General features: G+C 40.8%; 1 protein-coding gene across 1 annotated transcript in view; it reads right to left on the bottom strand.

Moving 5' to 3' along the window:
• FSHR (follicle stimulating hormone receptor) overlaps nt 1–17038 on the bottom strand; it is an 83435-nt gene that overhangs the window by 14216 nt on the left and 52181 nt on the right. The window contains exons 3-6 of the mRNA XM_052806724.1: nt 12844–12918; nt 12377–12451; nt 6109–6180; nt 3229–3306 (exon numbers count right to left, since the gene is read on the bottom strand). Coding sequence (XP_052662684.1) covers nt 3229–3306; nt 6109–6180; nt 12377–12451; nt 12844–12918 — 300 coding nt within the window. The remainder of the gene's footprint in view (nt 1–3228; nt 3307–6108; nt 6181–12376; nt 12452–12843; nt 12919–17038) is intronic.

Raw genomic sequence — 17038 nt, 5'->3', positions numbered from 1 at the left:
CTTCTGCCTCAACAGATTACCTTCCCTGTCTGCTCTGCTGCCCCAGTCCCACCTCCCCGGGTTCCCTCCCCCAAGAGGAGACACAGGTAGTGAACCTGGGAATCAAAGCTTCTGGGGCTTTCCGCCAAGTTTTTACTGTAGTGCATTAACTAATTAACGTTTAACGTCCTTCCCTCTCTTCCCTTCACGGTCCTAAAAATTTACATTTGGGTCAGTTATATTTATCATCTTTACGGTGCAATCCTTCATCTTGCTTTAAACGTCACTTTGCAACTCACGCCCTCTCCAACAGGCAATGACAGGTCTGATTGATGGCAAAAATGGCCTGATTTAATTAAACTGTCAGCAAACCTGGACGTTTGGTTTCTAATTCACACTGAAAGCTGAGCATGCAAGTGACCCTCGTATCTAAGGTCTGAGGTGGTGAGCTAAGGTCAGCATGAAAATCAGTTATGGGTCTGGCTGAAAGGATTACCCTTTTGACCGTGACAGGCAGATGTACACAGCTCTGTGTCTATAATGTCTGTCAGGTCGGATCAGGAGAACTGTCACTGTCCCCTTCACTTGCAAGCACTATTAGACATGAGCGAGCAGGCACAGAGGAGAGACGTGTCCCTGCTTATAGCATGTAAAACATTTATTATGTTACATTGATCTTATCCATTCGTAGCTGCCAGGCTGATATAGATGCCTTTAATCACAGTATTAGCACTTACTGCGTTCTCTCACCAAACATGATGCTAACGCAATGAGATACTAAGGTTGTAAAATCAAAGTCACTGTTGCCATACAGTGTGGACTGGGTGTGTATCACTCCTGTGACCTGGCTAATTGCATTCAAGTAGTAAAAAGAGAAAAAAAAAAAAAGAAATTACCTAAATCCCAAGACCTCATTATACTACATATGGAAAAGTTTCTGCTGAGACAAATTCTTCCCTCACTTCAACCAGCATCCTTACTGACTCCACTAACTCTTACGTTAGCAACAAGTGACAATGGAGGCAGAGATCCAGAGCTTGGACATAAGGGCTTTTACTCAGCATTTCATGGCTATAGGGGTATTTTTAAAACACACTTTAAAATTCACCCGGTGCAGGAGGCCACTGCCCCTGGGGTACTATTTACACCCTATTTCAGGGCAGAAAAGCTCTATCTTAGGCTCTAAGTGGTGTACAGACCTGGAAGCAAGGTGAATTTCTTCCATAAATTTCTAGCACTTTTTTACCAAATGTATCCACAGTTCCAGTCTGTGCCGAGCCCATGCATAGCATAAGATCAGATGCAATCCAGATTACTGGCTTGAAGCTTGCCACAGCTAAACCTGCTAAAATTGTGTCTCCCTAGAATGTGGGCGTTCAGTGGGTCCTGGGTGTTTTTAATGCCATCTTGACATGCCTGGTTTCACAAAATGATGTTGTTATGACAGTAACGTTCTATTGCATTGCATAATGACTTCAGTTTTGTATAGAAAACCAGCAGATTAGGGTCTAAAATGAGGTAAGTTCATCACAGCACAAGGAAAGCCTCATCAGGGACTCTCAAAGAGCACACGCAGGACCTCTGTCCCGAGGGAGAACTGCAGCGGAGTCAGGACATCGTCTGACCAGGCAGGTCCTGGCCAGGTCTGCTTGCAGAGCTCTTGCTGCTCCTGCACACACCGGTGGGCGCGGGGAAGCCCGTGGCCATGGGGCTGTTGCGGGAGGCAAGGCAAAGCAGCTGGAAGAAGACGTGATCGCCGCCCAGGCCAATTTTGCTAGCAAGCCACGAGCCTTAAGTCCTCAGAGAGAACTATCCTTCGATAGAATCATAGAATCATAGAATCATTTTGGTTGGAAAAGACCTTCAAGATCATCAAGTCCAACCATTAACCGTGCCCACTAAACCATGCCCTGGAGTACCCTGTCCACTCGCTTTTTGAATACCTCCAGGGATGGTGACTCAACCACTTCCCTGGGCAGCCCATTCCAATGTTTGACAACCCTCTCAGTAAAAAAATTTTTCCTAATATCTAACCTAAATCTCCCTTGCCTCAACTTGAGGCCATTTCCTCTTGTCCTATCTCCAGCCACCTGACAGAAGAGACCAAAGATACCCTGGCAGTAATCATATAAGCGATGAGACATCCTGGGGAGAGAGGGGAAGCCAATTTCATGCTGCTCAAGTGGCACAGAGAGGTCAAATCACAGTAAAAATCTGGGATTTTTATCTCACTCTTTAGTGGTATTATGGAAACCAATACAGTACTTGTTGCGCAGTGCTCTGAAAATACCAAGTCCCACCTGAGCAGCAAATTTTATCATCACAGGAAAAAAGACAAACCAGTGCATTTGGGGTATCATTACTTGAATATATTACTTGAAAATATATTTGAGAAACCTGTATGTGTGTTTAAAACTTCAGGGAACTTGATGTAGACACAGGTTGTGCATAACTGATGGGGAAAAAGGAGGTAACAGCTAAGTGACTTGTTACTGGCCTCTCTTCAAATATTGATGGTCTGACCTTGCTCCCACCAAAATCAACGTGAGCCCAATCAGTCAAACAGATCTTGCTTGTCTACTTCAGTATGCAAGGTAAACTGCACACACAGTGGGAAATTTTTCCAGTCTGGCCACTGGCTAGGTGAAATGAAGGCAGCTTGTTAGCAAGCAAACAGTACGTTTTGATATACCAACAGAAAGGATCAAGGAAGCCAAGTAGTTCATGAAAATACATGACTGTTCAAGTCAAATGTAGAGTCATCTAACCGTGCAGCTTGAACTGCATTGTGAACCGGCCTGTGTCAATGCATTAACATTGTGTACAAATATACCGCATTTCCACAACATCTACATGTATTTTGCCCGAGTAATAAACATCTTTGAATGATTTGTCTGAATGTAAATATTTATGAGTCACGCCATCCTTTTGAACACAATTTGTATCACGTAGACCTGTTGTTGTAGGTGGAGTATGTTTAGCTTTGGCATCAGTAATTACTAAATTTGCTCTATGCTGTGCCTCTAAAGTGAAGAGCAGGACTAGAATACAACAAAAAACCACAAAAACATTCATTTTTTCATGGCAGGGAAACAGAATACAGAGATTTCAGGGGTAGGGGAGAAATCTAAAACCTCAAATTGAATTTGGAAGCGTATGAAATAGTGCCCATCCCCTAGTTCCCTTGACCTGTTCTGGAAGAGAAATGAACTAACAAGGAGAGTAATGAATTTGCTATGTCTTACTCACAGAATCACGCTTTCAGAACTCAGGCCCGTGAATGAATTTCTTTCAATTGTACGTATATTGATATTGTCTTGAATATCTCTGAAAAATAAAATACAGTAGAAGCTACATCTTTTTGTACCTCTGTGAGCCTTTCAATACGATACACTATTTCAAACACAGTATTTGTCCTTATGTTCAATATGAGGAAGTATTAGAAGCAGAGGGTAACGACTTAAGTTATTAAGACATTTTGTCTGCAGAGCATAAACGTAAAAAAGGCTGGAGCAAAACATTTCCAACACCCCCATACTTTCCTCCCAAATAGGCTGAAGTCGTTAATATGCATAAAAGCTCAGGTCTCATAACTCTGAGGCAGATGAAATAGTTCCTCCAGCAAACATACTACCCAGAAACTGCAAGCTGAGGGGCTGCGAGGCCACCCCTTCTTGCAGCCTCCCAACCAGAAGAAGGAAAAGCCATTAGCCTTTTTGGCCTGATTCAGCAGGGTACCTACCAGCCCACGAATCATTCCCCTGCTGATGTCAACAAGGTTGCTTATAAGCTTTGTATGTGCTTAAGAACTTAAGACGTGGGACCCCTGTCAATGCAGTTTGTTGAACTGACAAGTAGGCATTTCAGTCTTTCAGCAGTTTTGACGGATACGGAAAAAAGAATGGCAGATATACGTTCTGTTGCTTGCTCAAAATAGACTGCAAAGAAGTTAAATAGTATTACTCATAATTTAGGCTGGGTATATATGGTTGTTTTCATGCTGTTTCTGTTGGGAAGCATGGAATGAAATTAATTATCTGCAAAGCTTGAAATTAAGCGCAGTTCCAAAATTATCTCATGCTGACAGTTGAGTACGACCGCGACTCTGCATTAAGTGACACTTACACAGAGGTCTCATTCTGCAAACTGAGGTCAGTAGAGGTAGGAAGAGGGAGGGAGCTCAGCACCCACACAAGCGAAGTGTATCCCTCTGCTAAGGACCTGCGCAAGCCCTTTATAAACATCAGTGACCCATCAAGACCTATCTTTGGGACTTAAACATTGGCACAACTGAAGCCAATGGGAATTTCCTTACTGACTTCAGTGGGGCCAGGGTTTGAACCAAGGTCTAGTTTGGGACTCAAGCGGTATCAAGGCCTACTTATTCTCACAAGAGAGTGAGGAGTTTCACCTTGAAAAAAAATTAACTCTTGCTCAGCAGGACACAATAATTCAAGTCTAGGTAAGACCGATGATAAACATAAAGCTATACGGGAGGGACGCTCTGTAGCTCTGTATTCGTTGCATTTGCTTGATGGGTTCAGGGAGCCCTGAAGTGCAGTTCTCAGAATTACGTATGTCAAGTGTATTACAGAAATTTATTTCTTATCTTATATGTGTGTATACTATATTCAGGCATCCCCCTCTATGTTTTCTATGCATTTTTATTTATATTAATGGCCACTACTAAGACAATTGCAGGATCAATGTTTCTGCAGCTTGAAATCTTCCAATCAAAGATTTGATCATGCAGAACTTTGCCTGTGCATTAACAGTATATCTTGTCCAAAGGAAGAGAAGAAATAGTTGCTTATTTCCTGGGTTTTCTGCTTTCAATTATACTAAGAACTGATTGAAAAATTCAGGTTATGATCTTTTTCAGTGAAAAAAAATCAAGCTTTTTGTGATATGCATTTTTTTTACAGAAAAAAAAAGGTGCTTTTACAGAAAACAAAAAGCTTGCTTTCACACTGTCGTCGTTTCAGCTGGGCTAGAGTTAATTTTCTGCCTAGTAGCTAGTATAGTGTTGTGTTTTGGATTTAGTATGAGAAGAATGTTGATAACACACCGATGTTTTCAGTTGTTGCTAAGTAGTGTTTAGACTAATGTCAAGGATTTTTCAGCTTCTCATGCCCAGCCAGCAAGAAGGCTGGAGGGGCACAAGGAGTTGGGAGGGGACACAGCCAGGGCAGCTGACCCAAACTGGCAAAGGGGTATTCCATACCGTGTGACATCACGCCCAGTATATAAACTGGGGGGAGTTGGCCTGGGAGGGATCGCTGCTTAGGAACTAACTGGGCATCAGTTGGTGAGTGGTGAGCAATTGCATTGAGCATCACGTGTTTTGTATATTCCAATTCTTTATTATTACTATTATTATTATTATTATTAACCACTATTTTCTTCCTTTTCTGTCCTATTAAACTGTCTTTATCTCAACCCACAAGTTTTACTATTTTTTCCATTCTCTCCCCCATCTTACTGGGTGGAGAGGAGCGAGCAAGCAGCTGCGTGGTGCTTAGTTGCCAGCTGGGGTTAAACCATGACACACACAAAATTTTACACAAATATTTTTTTCCCCATTTGGCACTGGAATTTTCCATAGGAAAAAAGTTTTCATTCTCTGGATAGTTTTAATTCCAGTGAAAAAAAGAGCATGGTAGAGACATTTCTCTGGTTTTTTTTAAATTTTTTTTTCTCTGTGGTGTGACCACCTCTCCACAGAAAACAGCCCCGAGATCAGCAACTCTTCCCATGCAGGCCAGAGAACTGTTACCAGGTGGCAAGAAATTTCCCCTGCCACCAGCCTGGTTTGGATTTCAACTGGTGAAAGAGGAGTAAAAGGCTGTTATCTGTCCTTTGGGCCTTCCAGGCACACAATCATAGCACAGTTAAAAGAAGAGCGGTCTGCAAAAGTGCAAGTTATAACGCTTTGTAGAAGGGAGGTCTAGAGAGAACTGAGACCTTTAGAGCCACATTATCATCAATGCCTACAAAATTACAACCCAAAACACTACCATGAAGTTAATAAGCGAACACAAGGGGAATCACGTCTTGAAAGGTTTTGTTGGAACAGGAGAACATTCAAAGAGAGCTTTTAAAAAGTGAAAAGCGGACATTAAAACTTACAGTAAAACTTTCTGGAAAGAGTGCACCTTATGGAGAGCAGGTAAAAACCGAAGGCCAGTGTTCGATATTAACCTAAGGAGGAGAACACAGATGAAGATTATTTGCTCTGCTCTGGGTACGTAGCAATAATTAACAAGGAAGAACGAACACTGGGCTTGAAATGGTAACCACAAAAGGCATAGTTCAGCCACAAACAGGGTGTTTGCTCTTATGAAAGTTGACATTGTAACGTAAAAAGGTTATTGTCTAAAGCATGAGCTGAATTCTGCCCCACTGAACTCAAGGGAGAAACCCTACCTTGGATAGTTACACGGTCCCTCCTGATGATCTCAGAAAACTGTCGGTATTAATTTCCCAACCATATTCTAAGAAATCAACTGCACTGACAGATAATTATCTTCATAGTAGCTCTTTTAAGACAAAAGTATCAACTCACTACAATTTTAACCTTCTACTCAACAGAGAATACATTAATTTCACTGGAAATAACATTATTTCATGAAAGTAAGAGAGAATTAGGACGCTTTATTCCCCAGCACTTCCAATAGTGAGGAGCTGAACACATGGAAACGTTTCAGCAGTTTGTGTGACTGGAAATGGGCCTGAGCCTCCATATTTAACTACCTCCACCCTCCCACCACGTTGAGCATCACTGGCCTCTGTGTTGCGGTTCCTGTCCATGAAACACCATCCCAGAAATACTGACTCTGAAGGACAACCTTGTGCCCACAGCCAGCGAGGAAACATGGTCACAGGTATCCACAGAGCTGCCCCGCATCTAATTTAAGCAAATTTTGTTATCCAGAGCAGTAGCAAGGGCAGGACAAACATGATATTGCCATGCAGCAGGAGATGGCTGGTGGCTGCTGATGGCTGGAAGGAGGGCTGAGCGCAGGAGGGAGGAAGACCTGGACGAGGTTGGGCTTTGACCGGCTGGGAGTTTTTCCCAGTCACCAAAATGTCTCATTTTGATTCTACCTAACAAAGAGAAAATTTGGGTTCTTGAATGTTTAGTTATATCTTTGTATTTTTAATACATGAGATGGTAGAGAAAGCAACCTTTCACTGAGAATATTGGCTCCTCAGGGAGTGTATTAGTAGTATATAGAAGGTATTTTTTATCCTGGCACTTAAACAGAACAATATTCTTTCATTACTGAATGTAATATTTTTTTTTTGCAGATTCATTCCTGAATAGTTGAGTGGTGATGAAAAGCACTGGTTGAGACTGCAAAAAAGTAACAGCATTCATTTGATGTTTATTATGAACCCAGATTATTTCAGGAGAGTTGCAACCTTTCAGGTTTCATAGTGTGAACTGAAACTGAACACCTCCATGTGACAACCAAATCCTACATTTGGGCACTCAGGGTGACACATAAGTCCATAAAATAGTCATTCACTTGCATAAGTACTGCTCTGAGCTCCCTGAGGTGGTATCTGGATATCCTCAGATGTTGAAAAGCCAACTTGTTATCTGTCTCATAACAAAAAGCAATGCATTATATGCAGGAAAAAATTAAAGAAGTATAGTGAATATTCAAGAAGCCAATTTAGGAAAGTTGCTGAAATGTCATGACTGTTCCATCTCAGGTGTCAGAGTGGTCTGACATTGCAATAGCTTAAAAATAACAGCTGTCACATGTGACCAAGAAAGCTCTACAAAAATACCTTTGAAAAAGCATTACATATAGTTAAATAGGAAGCATGATTAATGAAGCAGGCGGATTTCACAAGGCCCTTGTTATTTAAAGTACTTCTCCACTTCCACTTTGTAAAAGGAGTTAGCTGAAAAAATTAGAAGCAATAGAAGAAGAACGTGTAACTCCCCCCTTACAGTATTTTAAAGAACACTCTAAATTACGAGAGATGCACAGGGTTTTAGTTGAAAGCTGCCTTTAATTTTAACTGAGTCATATGCTAAAAATTCATGCAATTCTTTTTAAAAGCCACTTGCTATATACGAATTATGGCATGCATTTCCTTTAGTAGGTAAATGAAGAAGCAAACTGCTCCCAATTAGTGTGTGGTTATTGCAGGACAGAGGAGAAGACATGAGAAGCTTTCTTTTCTACAGTACTTTCTTTCCCAAGAAAATCTCAATCCTCATGTTGCAGTAATGAAAGATGATGGTACTCTAACATATGCTATTCAAACACTGCTCCCAATGGCAACTTACTCCCAACATACCAAAATGCCATATTCAAACACTGCTCCCAATGGCAACTTACTCCCAACATACCAAAATGCCACACCGCTTAGTAGGTCTTTCACCATACATGTGAGAAAAAACGTGTTCAAAGCCTTTGGTGATGCCACAGCCCTGATCTTTCCAGTAATCCCAAAGTGTTCAGGGCTCAATTTGTACTGGTGTCAACTGAACAGCATGAGATCAAGAAGAAAGCATCTTTGACAAATCATTATATATTGAAGTAAATCTACAGGTGGCACAAAGCACTGATTGCACAGAGGCACAGAACGGTGATTGGGAGTAGGAGAGGATGTTCTTTTAATTAATTGCAGAAAAAGAACTAAAAAAATGTTTAGCTAGACTGCAGCCTAGATCTTCCCTCTCTTTTTATTCAACCAGCAAATCTCCAGAGGCCTTTAAGTGGATAATCTTGTTAGGATGTAGATAATCCAATTTACTGAATATCTTTCCTGCAGGACAGTTTTGTCAATATATTTACCATATAACGTATACATCCTAAGTAGCCTCACTTTAAACAAGTGTCCTCTTTAATCTGTGTTACAACTGAGTCCCCCCTTACCATACATAAACAGCTCAGTAAGAACCTGTTTTTCAGACGGCTGATGGCTGCTTTCCAAAGCATTAATTGTCTTTCTGAAAAAGCTTACTGGAGTCAGCACTTAAGAAAACGTAGCACCATGATCAGTAGAGCAAAAAAAAAAAAAAGTCTTTCAGAAACTAATTCCTGGAAGATTCTGGCTGCTTATATCTAGATATAGCAACACGCCTGCCCTTCTTTACACCAGATTGGTAGGAGCTACTCTGACAAAACTGGGAACACAGTTTACCTCATCAACTTATTGTGGGTATTTACTAAATTGCAAACCCAAGGTAGGCAGAGATAAATACAACATCACTCAGAAAGCGTTATTTTTGTGTCCCTTAATCATGCCGATTACTTTATACTGCATGTAAGCCTGACTCCAGCAAGAGACTCCTCTGACTCATGTGTCCCAGCCTTGCAGGCTAAGCCGAGCCTATAATCCACAACACCCACTTCTGGGGCAGGGTCTTTAACCATGAGACTGCCATGCAAAAGGAAGGAATGGAGCATCGCTTCTTTTTATTGAAGAGCCAACTCCATGCAAAGGGTCAGTGATCCTGTGGACTTTGCTGCATCTGCGGCAAATAGAGGTTTGGGTTTAGGAAGCATGCCAGGTACGTGCGTGTCAGGTCCTCCACGGAATAAAACCAGGCAGGTACAAGCAGATACAAGACTTTGGAGTTGGGCTCTGCTCTCCACAATGCAAACTATTTTGCAGATAAAATGCATGCTTTTGCGACCTAGATTTCCCCTCCTCTCCAACGATCCAGCTGTATGCCCTCAAAATTGATCTGAAAGGAGTGTTACATTTAAATCTTTCTATTTTAAGCTGAGATTGCTTAATACAGGACGTTGACACATCCACTGTAAAAAAGAAGCAAAGGACACAGATTACACACGAGAACTAATTTTGGAAAGAAAATAGGTTTGAAAAGCCATCACTACATTATTAAACAGACAATGCCACAGCTTTCCCTAATGAGAGACAGATAAATACTCTTGTACCCATGAAAAGGTCAATAAGTTACCATTTTGAAGCAGTCTGTCTCTTTGGCATATATCCAAGAAGACCAATTAACAATTCTCTTCACTGCTTCTAAAAGACTGGTGAGAATGTTAAGGTTGCATTTTTCCAGAAGGTTTAGAGTATTTCAGCATTGCATTTTTTTAGCACTGCATTTTTTTTAGCATTTTTCTCTCCTTATTGTTTTCGCCATACTAATAATGATGATGCAGGAGACAAAGGCAGAGGGGTGAGTGGGAAATGTATTTGTACCCAAGCTGACAGACATAAAAGCATATGAATGTTCCACAGCTAGTGAAAATCATTGAGTTTCTGGAAAGGCCTCCCCTGGAAAAAAGAGAGACAGCAGGGAACAGTGGAGAGCATCAAAAATTTCAATAAAGCCCTTAATTAATGGGGTACATGATGTGGAGTCAGTAAGAAATGGGATACAGTAGTCTGGGGAATCTCTTCCAGTCCTGTGTGCCCACAAGAGACAATACCTTAAAAAGTACACAAAATATATTTTCCTCTGATTTCAGCCAGTGAGTAGAAGTAGCTAAGGAGGAGTGGGGAATGGTCAGTTAGACAAGCAATCCTCTGTATTTTTAACCTGTTCCTTCTATAGGTCATAGTAGAGCTGCTACAGCTGAATTTTTATACAGGTAGCGTGTCTGAATGTTTGAGCCAATGTGTATGGGAGCATGGAATGACAAATGTTCAGAAGAGGGAGCACCCACTAAAGTCAAGAGAAAAACTTCCACTACTTCAGATATTTAGAGTGGGGATTTACCTTTTCCTCATGACCCATAGTTTGTGTGTCCCTCATTTAAAAAATCACTGAAATTAGTGTGCTCATTACTGTGTTCACATTTCTTCTTGTTGTTCGTCAATTTTGTATGAGAGAAATGTGCTCCCATTCTTTCTAACCATCTGTACGCCTGACAACTGTACTACCCATAGCACCTTGTTCTGGGGATTTTACGTGGGATATACAAATACTGTGTTTTCATTCATAGGTAGCCAGAATTACTCGAAGACAGCAGTCACCACCGAAGCACCCAGGCTTGAAAACAAAGGGAAAAGGCATATGATTTCTTCTCGTGACCATGCAAATTTAAAGCTTAGTTTCCGTACTGCCAAGAGAAAAATCTGTGTTTCAGTTATGGACATAAAGAAGTTAAAGTTTATCAAGTTGCCTGGTGAATTTTATAAAGCAGGTATTGGTAAAAATACTGGGGAGAATGACAATCCTATCTCAACTCTAACCACATATTCCAGTTCAAAGAGTGTTTAAACTGTAATGGTTTGTGTAGAGCTAAATACACCTTATCTCTTAAAGTCCAAACCTTAAACCTCGAATCTTAAAGTTCAAATTCAAACCAATGCCTCTTGGCATTTTTGAGCTCAGAACCTGTCAGATGCTAGTGATTTTCAGAGACCTTAAACATTCATTAGCTTCCTGGGAGCTATGCTTATTAGACCACTTACCTGATTTCATCCCATCTTGAAGAAATATCTAACCAGACAATTAAGCACTTACTCTTGTGTACTCAAATGTAGAAATCATGATCAGGCTTCTTGTGTAAGTAAGGAAAACAAGGCTAGGTATAGGTGCTCAGGTGGATGGACATACAAAAGTTAAGCTAATATGCTGCTGGGTCTATATGCTATTGTTCAGCGAAGAACACCATGGGAGCTTATTAAGCTATGGCCATTAAAAACAGTTACTGTTAAACAGAGTTCATTGGACTTCATTGGGGTTTTATGCAGAGGAGAGATTATTAGTCATGGTAAGATCACACACTAAAAGCTGTGAAAATATTTTTGGGTAACAGTTTATTTTAAGGATGGATTGAATTATCACTGAATTTTGATGGCAATCCCATGGGACCAGATGCGGCAACCACAGTTGTGCAAGCAGCATTCTTGATGAGGCTGGCTAATGAAATAAAGTTATAGCATACACCAATATGTTTGTATTCTAAGGTTTTAATCATCTCACATCAAGCATTACTGAAAACCATTGCTATAGCACTGCCATTGCTAAAGACAAGAGAATTTGAATGCTTAATACCATGTGTATGAAGTATAACAGAAGGCAGAGCCATAGCAAAGACAGATGAGAGAGATTTTGTCCCAAAGCTCTCGGGAAGAATTTCAACTGAAGTTGTTTTTATAGACAGAAAAAAGGCCCAGCTCCTTTTCTCATCACTCAGTTTCAACCTGTTGCTTAGAAAGGCTCAAGGATCTTATGTGTGTGAATACTCCATGGAGGATATTATCTTCAGCTTTTCTGAGAACTGTGTGCAGGCCTGGGGATGAAAACGTGGATTGACAATGTGCAACAAGCAGGGGGAGAGAGGGCATTATACAGGCTTATTACCAAAGTGCTCAGCACAGGTTGGACAGAAACACATCCGTATCATTCAAAATGACTATAGTACTTGCAAAGAGCAAAAGATCTTACAAATATCTGAGGCTCGGAAGGTGTTGGAAGGCATCTTGATCAATGTACACAAGGTTGTTGGCCTTCTCAATTCTTCTGCAAAGAGAAAATGAAACATCAGAGGAAATATATCAATGTATTGATCTTAAAATATCTGTGGTTGCCTCGTGATGTAGTGGTACTATACGCTGAGATTTTCTTTTTGACAGCAGAAGATCTGCACAATTTCAAAGAGCAGCCTACCACAGACTGGCAGACCCCGCTACCTTTTGATATCAGCAATGGTTTGAGGATAAGTTTCAGGCTGACCAGGGAAAGAAAGGGACAGTTAGATAAGAAAATTGAAAAGACAAAGGGAGATTTCAAATATTCCTTTATCGCTATGAATTCTTCAGAGCTTACCTGAACCAAACTGCAACACCTTTGATACTTGCCTATAATGAATCTCTATAATTGTCTCCTTTGAATTTAGATTGCTCATTACTTACATTTCATGTAGTTTGGGAAGGCTGGAAAACACATTTGCTTCTATGACCTCCAAGGCATCATTCTGTGAGATCTCTCTGAAAAATAATTTGAAAGTCAAGATATTTCAAGCCACGGTGAAGCAAAGAATGGACAAGTGAAAAATTCACAACAAACTTCTTCCTAGACTACTGATAAGTTTTAAAAATAAGGTGGATATCAGATAAGAAAACAGACCCCACCAATGAGCTGCCGCCAAGCCAAACAACATCAGGAAGGAACAGACATCTTCTGAGGCTGACGTTTGTATCTGTAACGGCAGTCTTGTGCCTCCTGCTGTCACCATTCCCTGGATATTAGAAGGCAGGGCCCATCCACCATTGGCTATTGGATCTCTGACATCACTAATTACTGATAGAGATTTAATGAAAGCTTTTAACTCAGTGAAGAAAAGAGGGGGTGAAAAGCGACTGATATAGAGAAGACAGCTAAAAAGTTCCTAAGAAATATGACACGACTTCAGCAGCAGAACATGATGCTGTCTTGACCTGACGTAAATTACAGAGATTAAAATTAAGCCACCAGCAGACACATACTTATTAGCAGGAGCTGGAGACCACAGACATGAAGAAATCTTCCATATCTTGGAGAAAACCCTATTTGATCTTTTCTGTATACAATTAACGTCTACTTCCAGCCACAGAACTGCAGAATAAAAATGGCCAGTTTTCTGTTATCAACACACCAGACTGCATCTCCTGCTGGTCCAGAATATTGTTTTTTTTTCTCCCTTAATCTGCAGGATGGCAAAGAGATGGCTCAGGCTCTGGTGTAACTTAGAGCTCAGGAGTTCTCCTGGTGAATCAAGGGGTAATTACTGCAGTGCAACCTGTCCTGATTACATCCCTTATGCTGGCAGTGACCAGGAAAGTTGAGCTATGCCAAAAGACTCCCCACTGCCATTTTTGGAAATGGTGCAAAAATGCTGTTTCCCAGGCTGAGGTCAGCTGTAGGAAGTAAAATTTGTAATACAAGTTTAATTCAGTGATAGTGTGATGGCTTATTGGATTTTAATGGCAAGGTAATTGTGCACATCTTTGGAATGAAACCTTGGATAAGTGGTCAGATTGCAAACTGGATGGCACTTGTTCCTGGATATCTTATTCTTTTGAAAATTTTCGGTTGCAAATAGACTCAAACAGGCCTGAGGTAAAACGATAGATTATAATGATAGGTGCAGAGTCACAAAAATAATCATAAAAATTATTACAAGTAATATAAAAAGTATTCCACTTCCTTGTGGCTAACAACTGAACCATACCTGACAAATTACCGGCCCATTTAAGACAAACAGAAGCCTTGCGAAAGAAGATAAGTTGCTCATCTGACCTTTTCTGCTTTAAAAAATGCCTCAGTGCTTTGGTATTTTTTATTTTAATAAGAAGCTCTCCCTCCTGTTTCCTCAAGGCTTTTACAGAAGAAACCCAGTTCTCCTCTTCTCTGGGAGCTCTATACTGACTGGAGAACAAGAAAATAAAAGTACATGAGGACTGACAATAGGTGCTTGGTAGGATGCGATAAGAACTCAGTTTGTTTAGCAGGGCTGAATCACCAGCTCACATGTGAACATGTTCCTCTTCATTATTTAGGTTTCAGCAGCAACAAAATGCTTCGACTGAGACTGGGATTCCTTCACACCGTGCAAGGTACACAGCCATTGCAAGGGACGTTTCAAAGACTTTTTATTATCTTCCTGTTTTCTGTAAAAATAATGCATTGTAAGATATATGGTAGAAGAAATCACCTACTATGCTGTATTTATATGACAGTACATTTCACTTGCTTAACTGCAGTCTAAAAGATTTAACAACATGGGAGACATCTCACACTTCTAAAATTCAGTTTGGTTTTGCTCGGGCTCTTTTTGGGCGGTCAGCAGTATATTTGCCACTCCCCACAATCTAAAAATGAGTTGTCTAGAAAAAAAAAAATTCACAGAAAAAGCAGAACATTTAATACCAACAAATCCATTTAGCCAGAAGAGATTTCATGCCACTAAACAGCTCAGGGAAAAATGTTGCAGATTTGTTGACCTTCTACAGGCAAAAAAAAGTTTATTAAGAAACCACAATACAGTAGTGACCTCACCCGACAGATAGGGCTGTGGAGGGTAATAATTTTTTATGATCCAATCTGCTATCTAACTTATGAACAACTTGGACGATATACCTCTTTTAATGGAATGCTTAAAATTGAATGTTTCTGCATCAGGAGAGCGTTTTGGCTTCCTAAGAGTGGGATGGGTTACGGGCTTTGTTTCATTTCAAGAAATGGAAGATACAGATCTGATTAAAGCAGGGCACGAGCAGGCCACGACACTTTGGAAGGCTTGGAGAATGCATGGTTAAGGAAGGAATGAAAGAGAAGTAGGAAGATAGGAATCTCTAAACTGTTTTTAAAAGATTAAGTTTTTTAAAGATTTAGTTTTAAAAAGAATTAAATAACACTCATATGAGGGGGGTGTTTCAGAGATTTGGGGAATGACTTGGCTTTCATTCTAATATTCCCATTCACATGTACAAAGGTGACAGTAACTTTATTTTAACAGGTGAAGAAAATATGTCCATTTAAAATTATTTTTGCTGTCTTCCAGCTCAAGCAAACAACTGCTGCAGCCGTTGTGGTTATGAGCCTCTCAAGTAGAGGGAACAAAAGGGAAACTCGTCAGTGGCAGAAGGCAGTAACCCTTCTGGTGTTGGGCTTCGTCCTTTGTGTTCAGGGGATTGCGGGGGGTGAGGGAAAAGGACAAGACCCTCTGTCCTTTGCAACGAATCGTGCATCCTCTGCTACGCTCTCTCCAGGAAACCCTGTTGGTGATGACCTTAGTCATCCTCGTTCTTCAGAGATGAATCCCAGTTTACAGCACTAAAGGGCTGTTTTCTGACAGAAGGCCGTTGCTATTCTTGTCCTTCGGGGTGCCCATATACCTGTTAAGGCTGTCATTCAGGTAAGAAGGATAAATGAAAAAACCCCATTCCGTTTAGGAGATCAGTCACACGCTGTGAACAACAGGCAACACTAGTCTGGGTTTTGAGCGCATGATTTGCTTGAACAATTTATTCGTACCTGGCAAAAAAAATGCACACCCTGCTCATGGAAAACCCAAAGAACGCTATCTTGAAAACAGGTATCCCTGGCATTAAAAGTACAAACCACTGCTGCTCACATCAAACAGCCAACTCAGCAGACTCAGATCCTCTGAGGAGGAGAGCAAATAATACCTGCAGCAGCAGCTACAAACAGAAAAAGGGGATTGCTGGCTAGTATTTGTGCAAGGGATTTGTCTTACAATATAAATACACACAAACAGATGATTGCTCATAATGCATATCTTATTATATGTCATCACGAGAGAAGATGGGACTGTTATTACATTGTTTGTTTGTAATGAATGATACTATTAGCTCTACGGCTAGCTATTGCAGGAAATCCAGACGGCAATTTGAGCATCATTTCTAATGCATGCAAGCCTTTGAATAGACAGTATGCGAAACAATCAGGGGCAATTTCTTAAAAAACCCCAAACCTCCGAAACCCCAAACCACCCAGTGGCTGCAAAGTGCTTAGGCATCTGCCTAAGCTTAATTTCCACTGCATGCACAGCTCTATTGAAATCAACAGTGGTCCTCAAAAGCATGATTTTTTTACTCAAGCACAGCCTAAAAGAGGAAAAACTATTCAGTAAAAATGTTTTACAAAGGCACAAAGGATAATTTTTTAAATTTTTCTCCAAAGAGAATGTAAGATTTTAAGGTGTGGCAACATCACACGACTAAGGAATTTGCTCTAATTTGCCACTAACGCAGCAAACTGCAATCGTTATTACCGATTCACAAGCAACTGACTGCAGTGTAGCTTTTCCACGTGCGATAGCCAGAGCCAGTGACAGTAGGGAGAGAGGCGGAAAACGAAGAGGAGGAGGAGGAAGGTGCTGCCTCCTGGCAGTACAGTCTTAGCTGAGTTTAACCTGCCTGCAAAGCTGCCCTTAGGCAGGGCTGGGGGTCCATCCTCATGACATCTGTGACAGAGCCCAGCGTGAAGCATAGGAAGGATTCCTCTTCAAACCAGCTGCACTCAAAGTGCGACCCATAAAAATCAAGATACATTGAAACGGCCTTTTAAACAATTCTATTAGCAAGGAATTTATAGTTCGTGGCA

Source organism: Harpia harpyja, chromosome 13 (genome assembly GCF_026419915.1).
Source record: "Harpia harpyja isolate bHarHar1 chromosome 13, bHarHar1 primary haplotype, whole genome shotgun sequence".
In the NCBI taxonomy this organism is placed as follows: domain Eukaryota; kingdom Metazoa; phylum Chordata; class Aves; order Accipitriformes; family Accipitridae; genus Harpia; species Harpia harpyja.
Note: the sequence above shows the minus strand (reverse complement) of the source record. Positions and strands in the feature narration are given on the sequence as shown.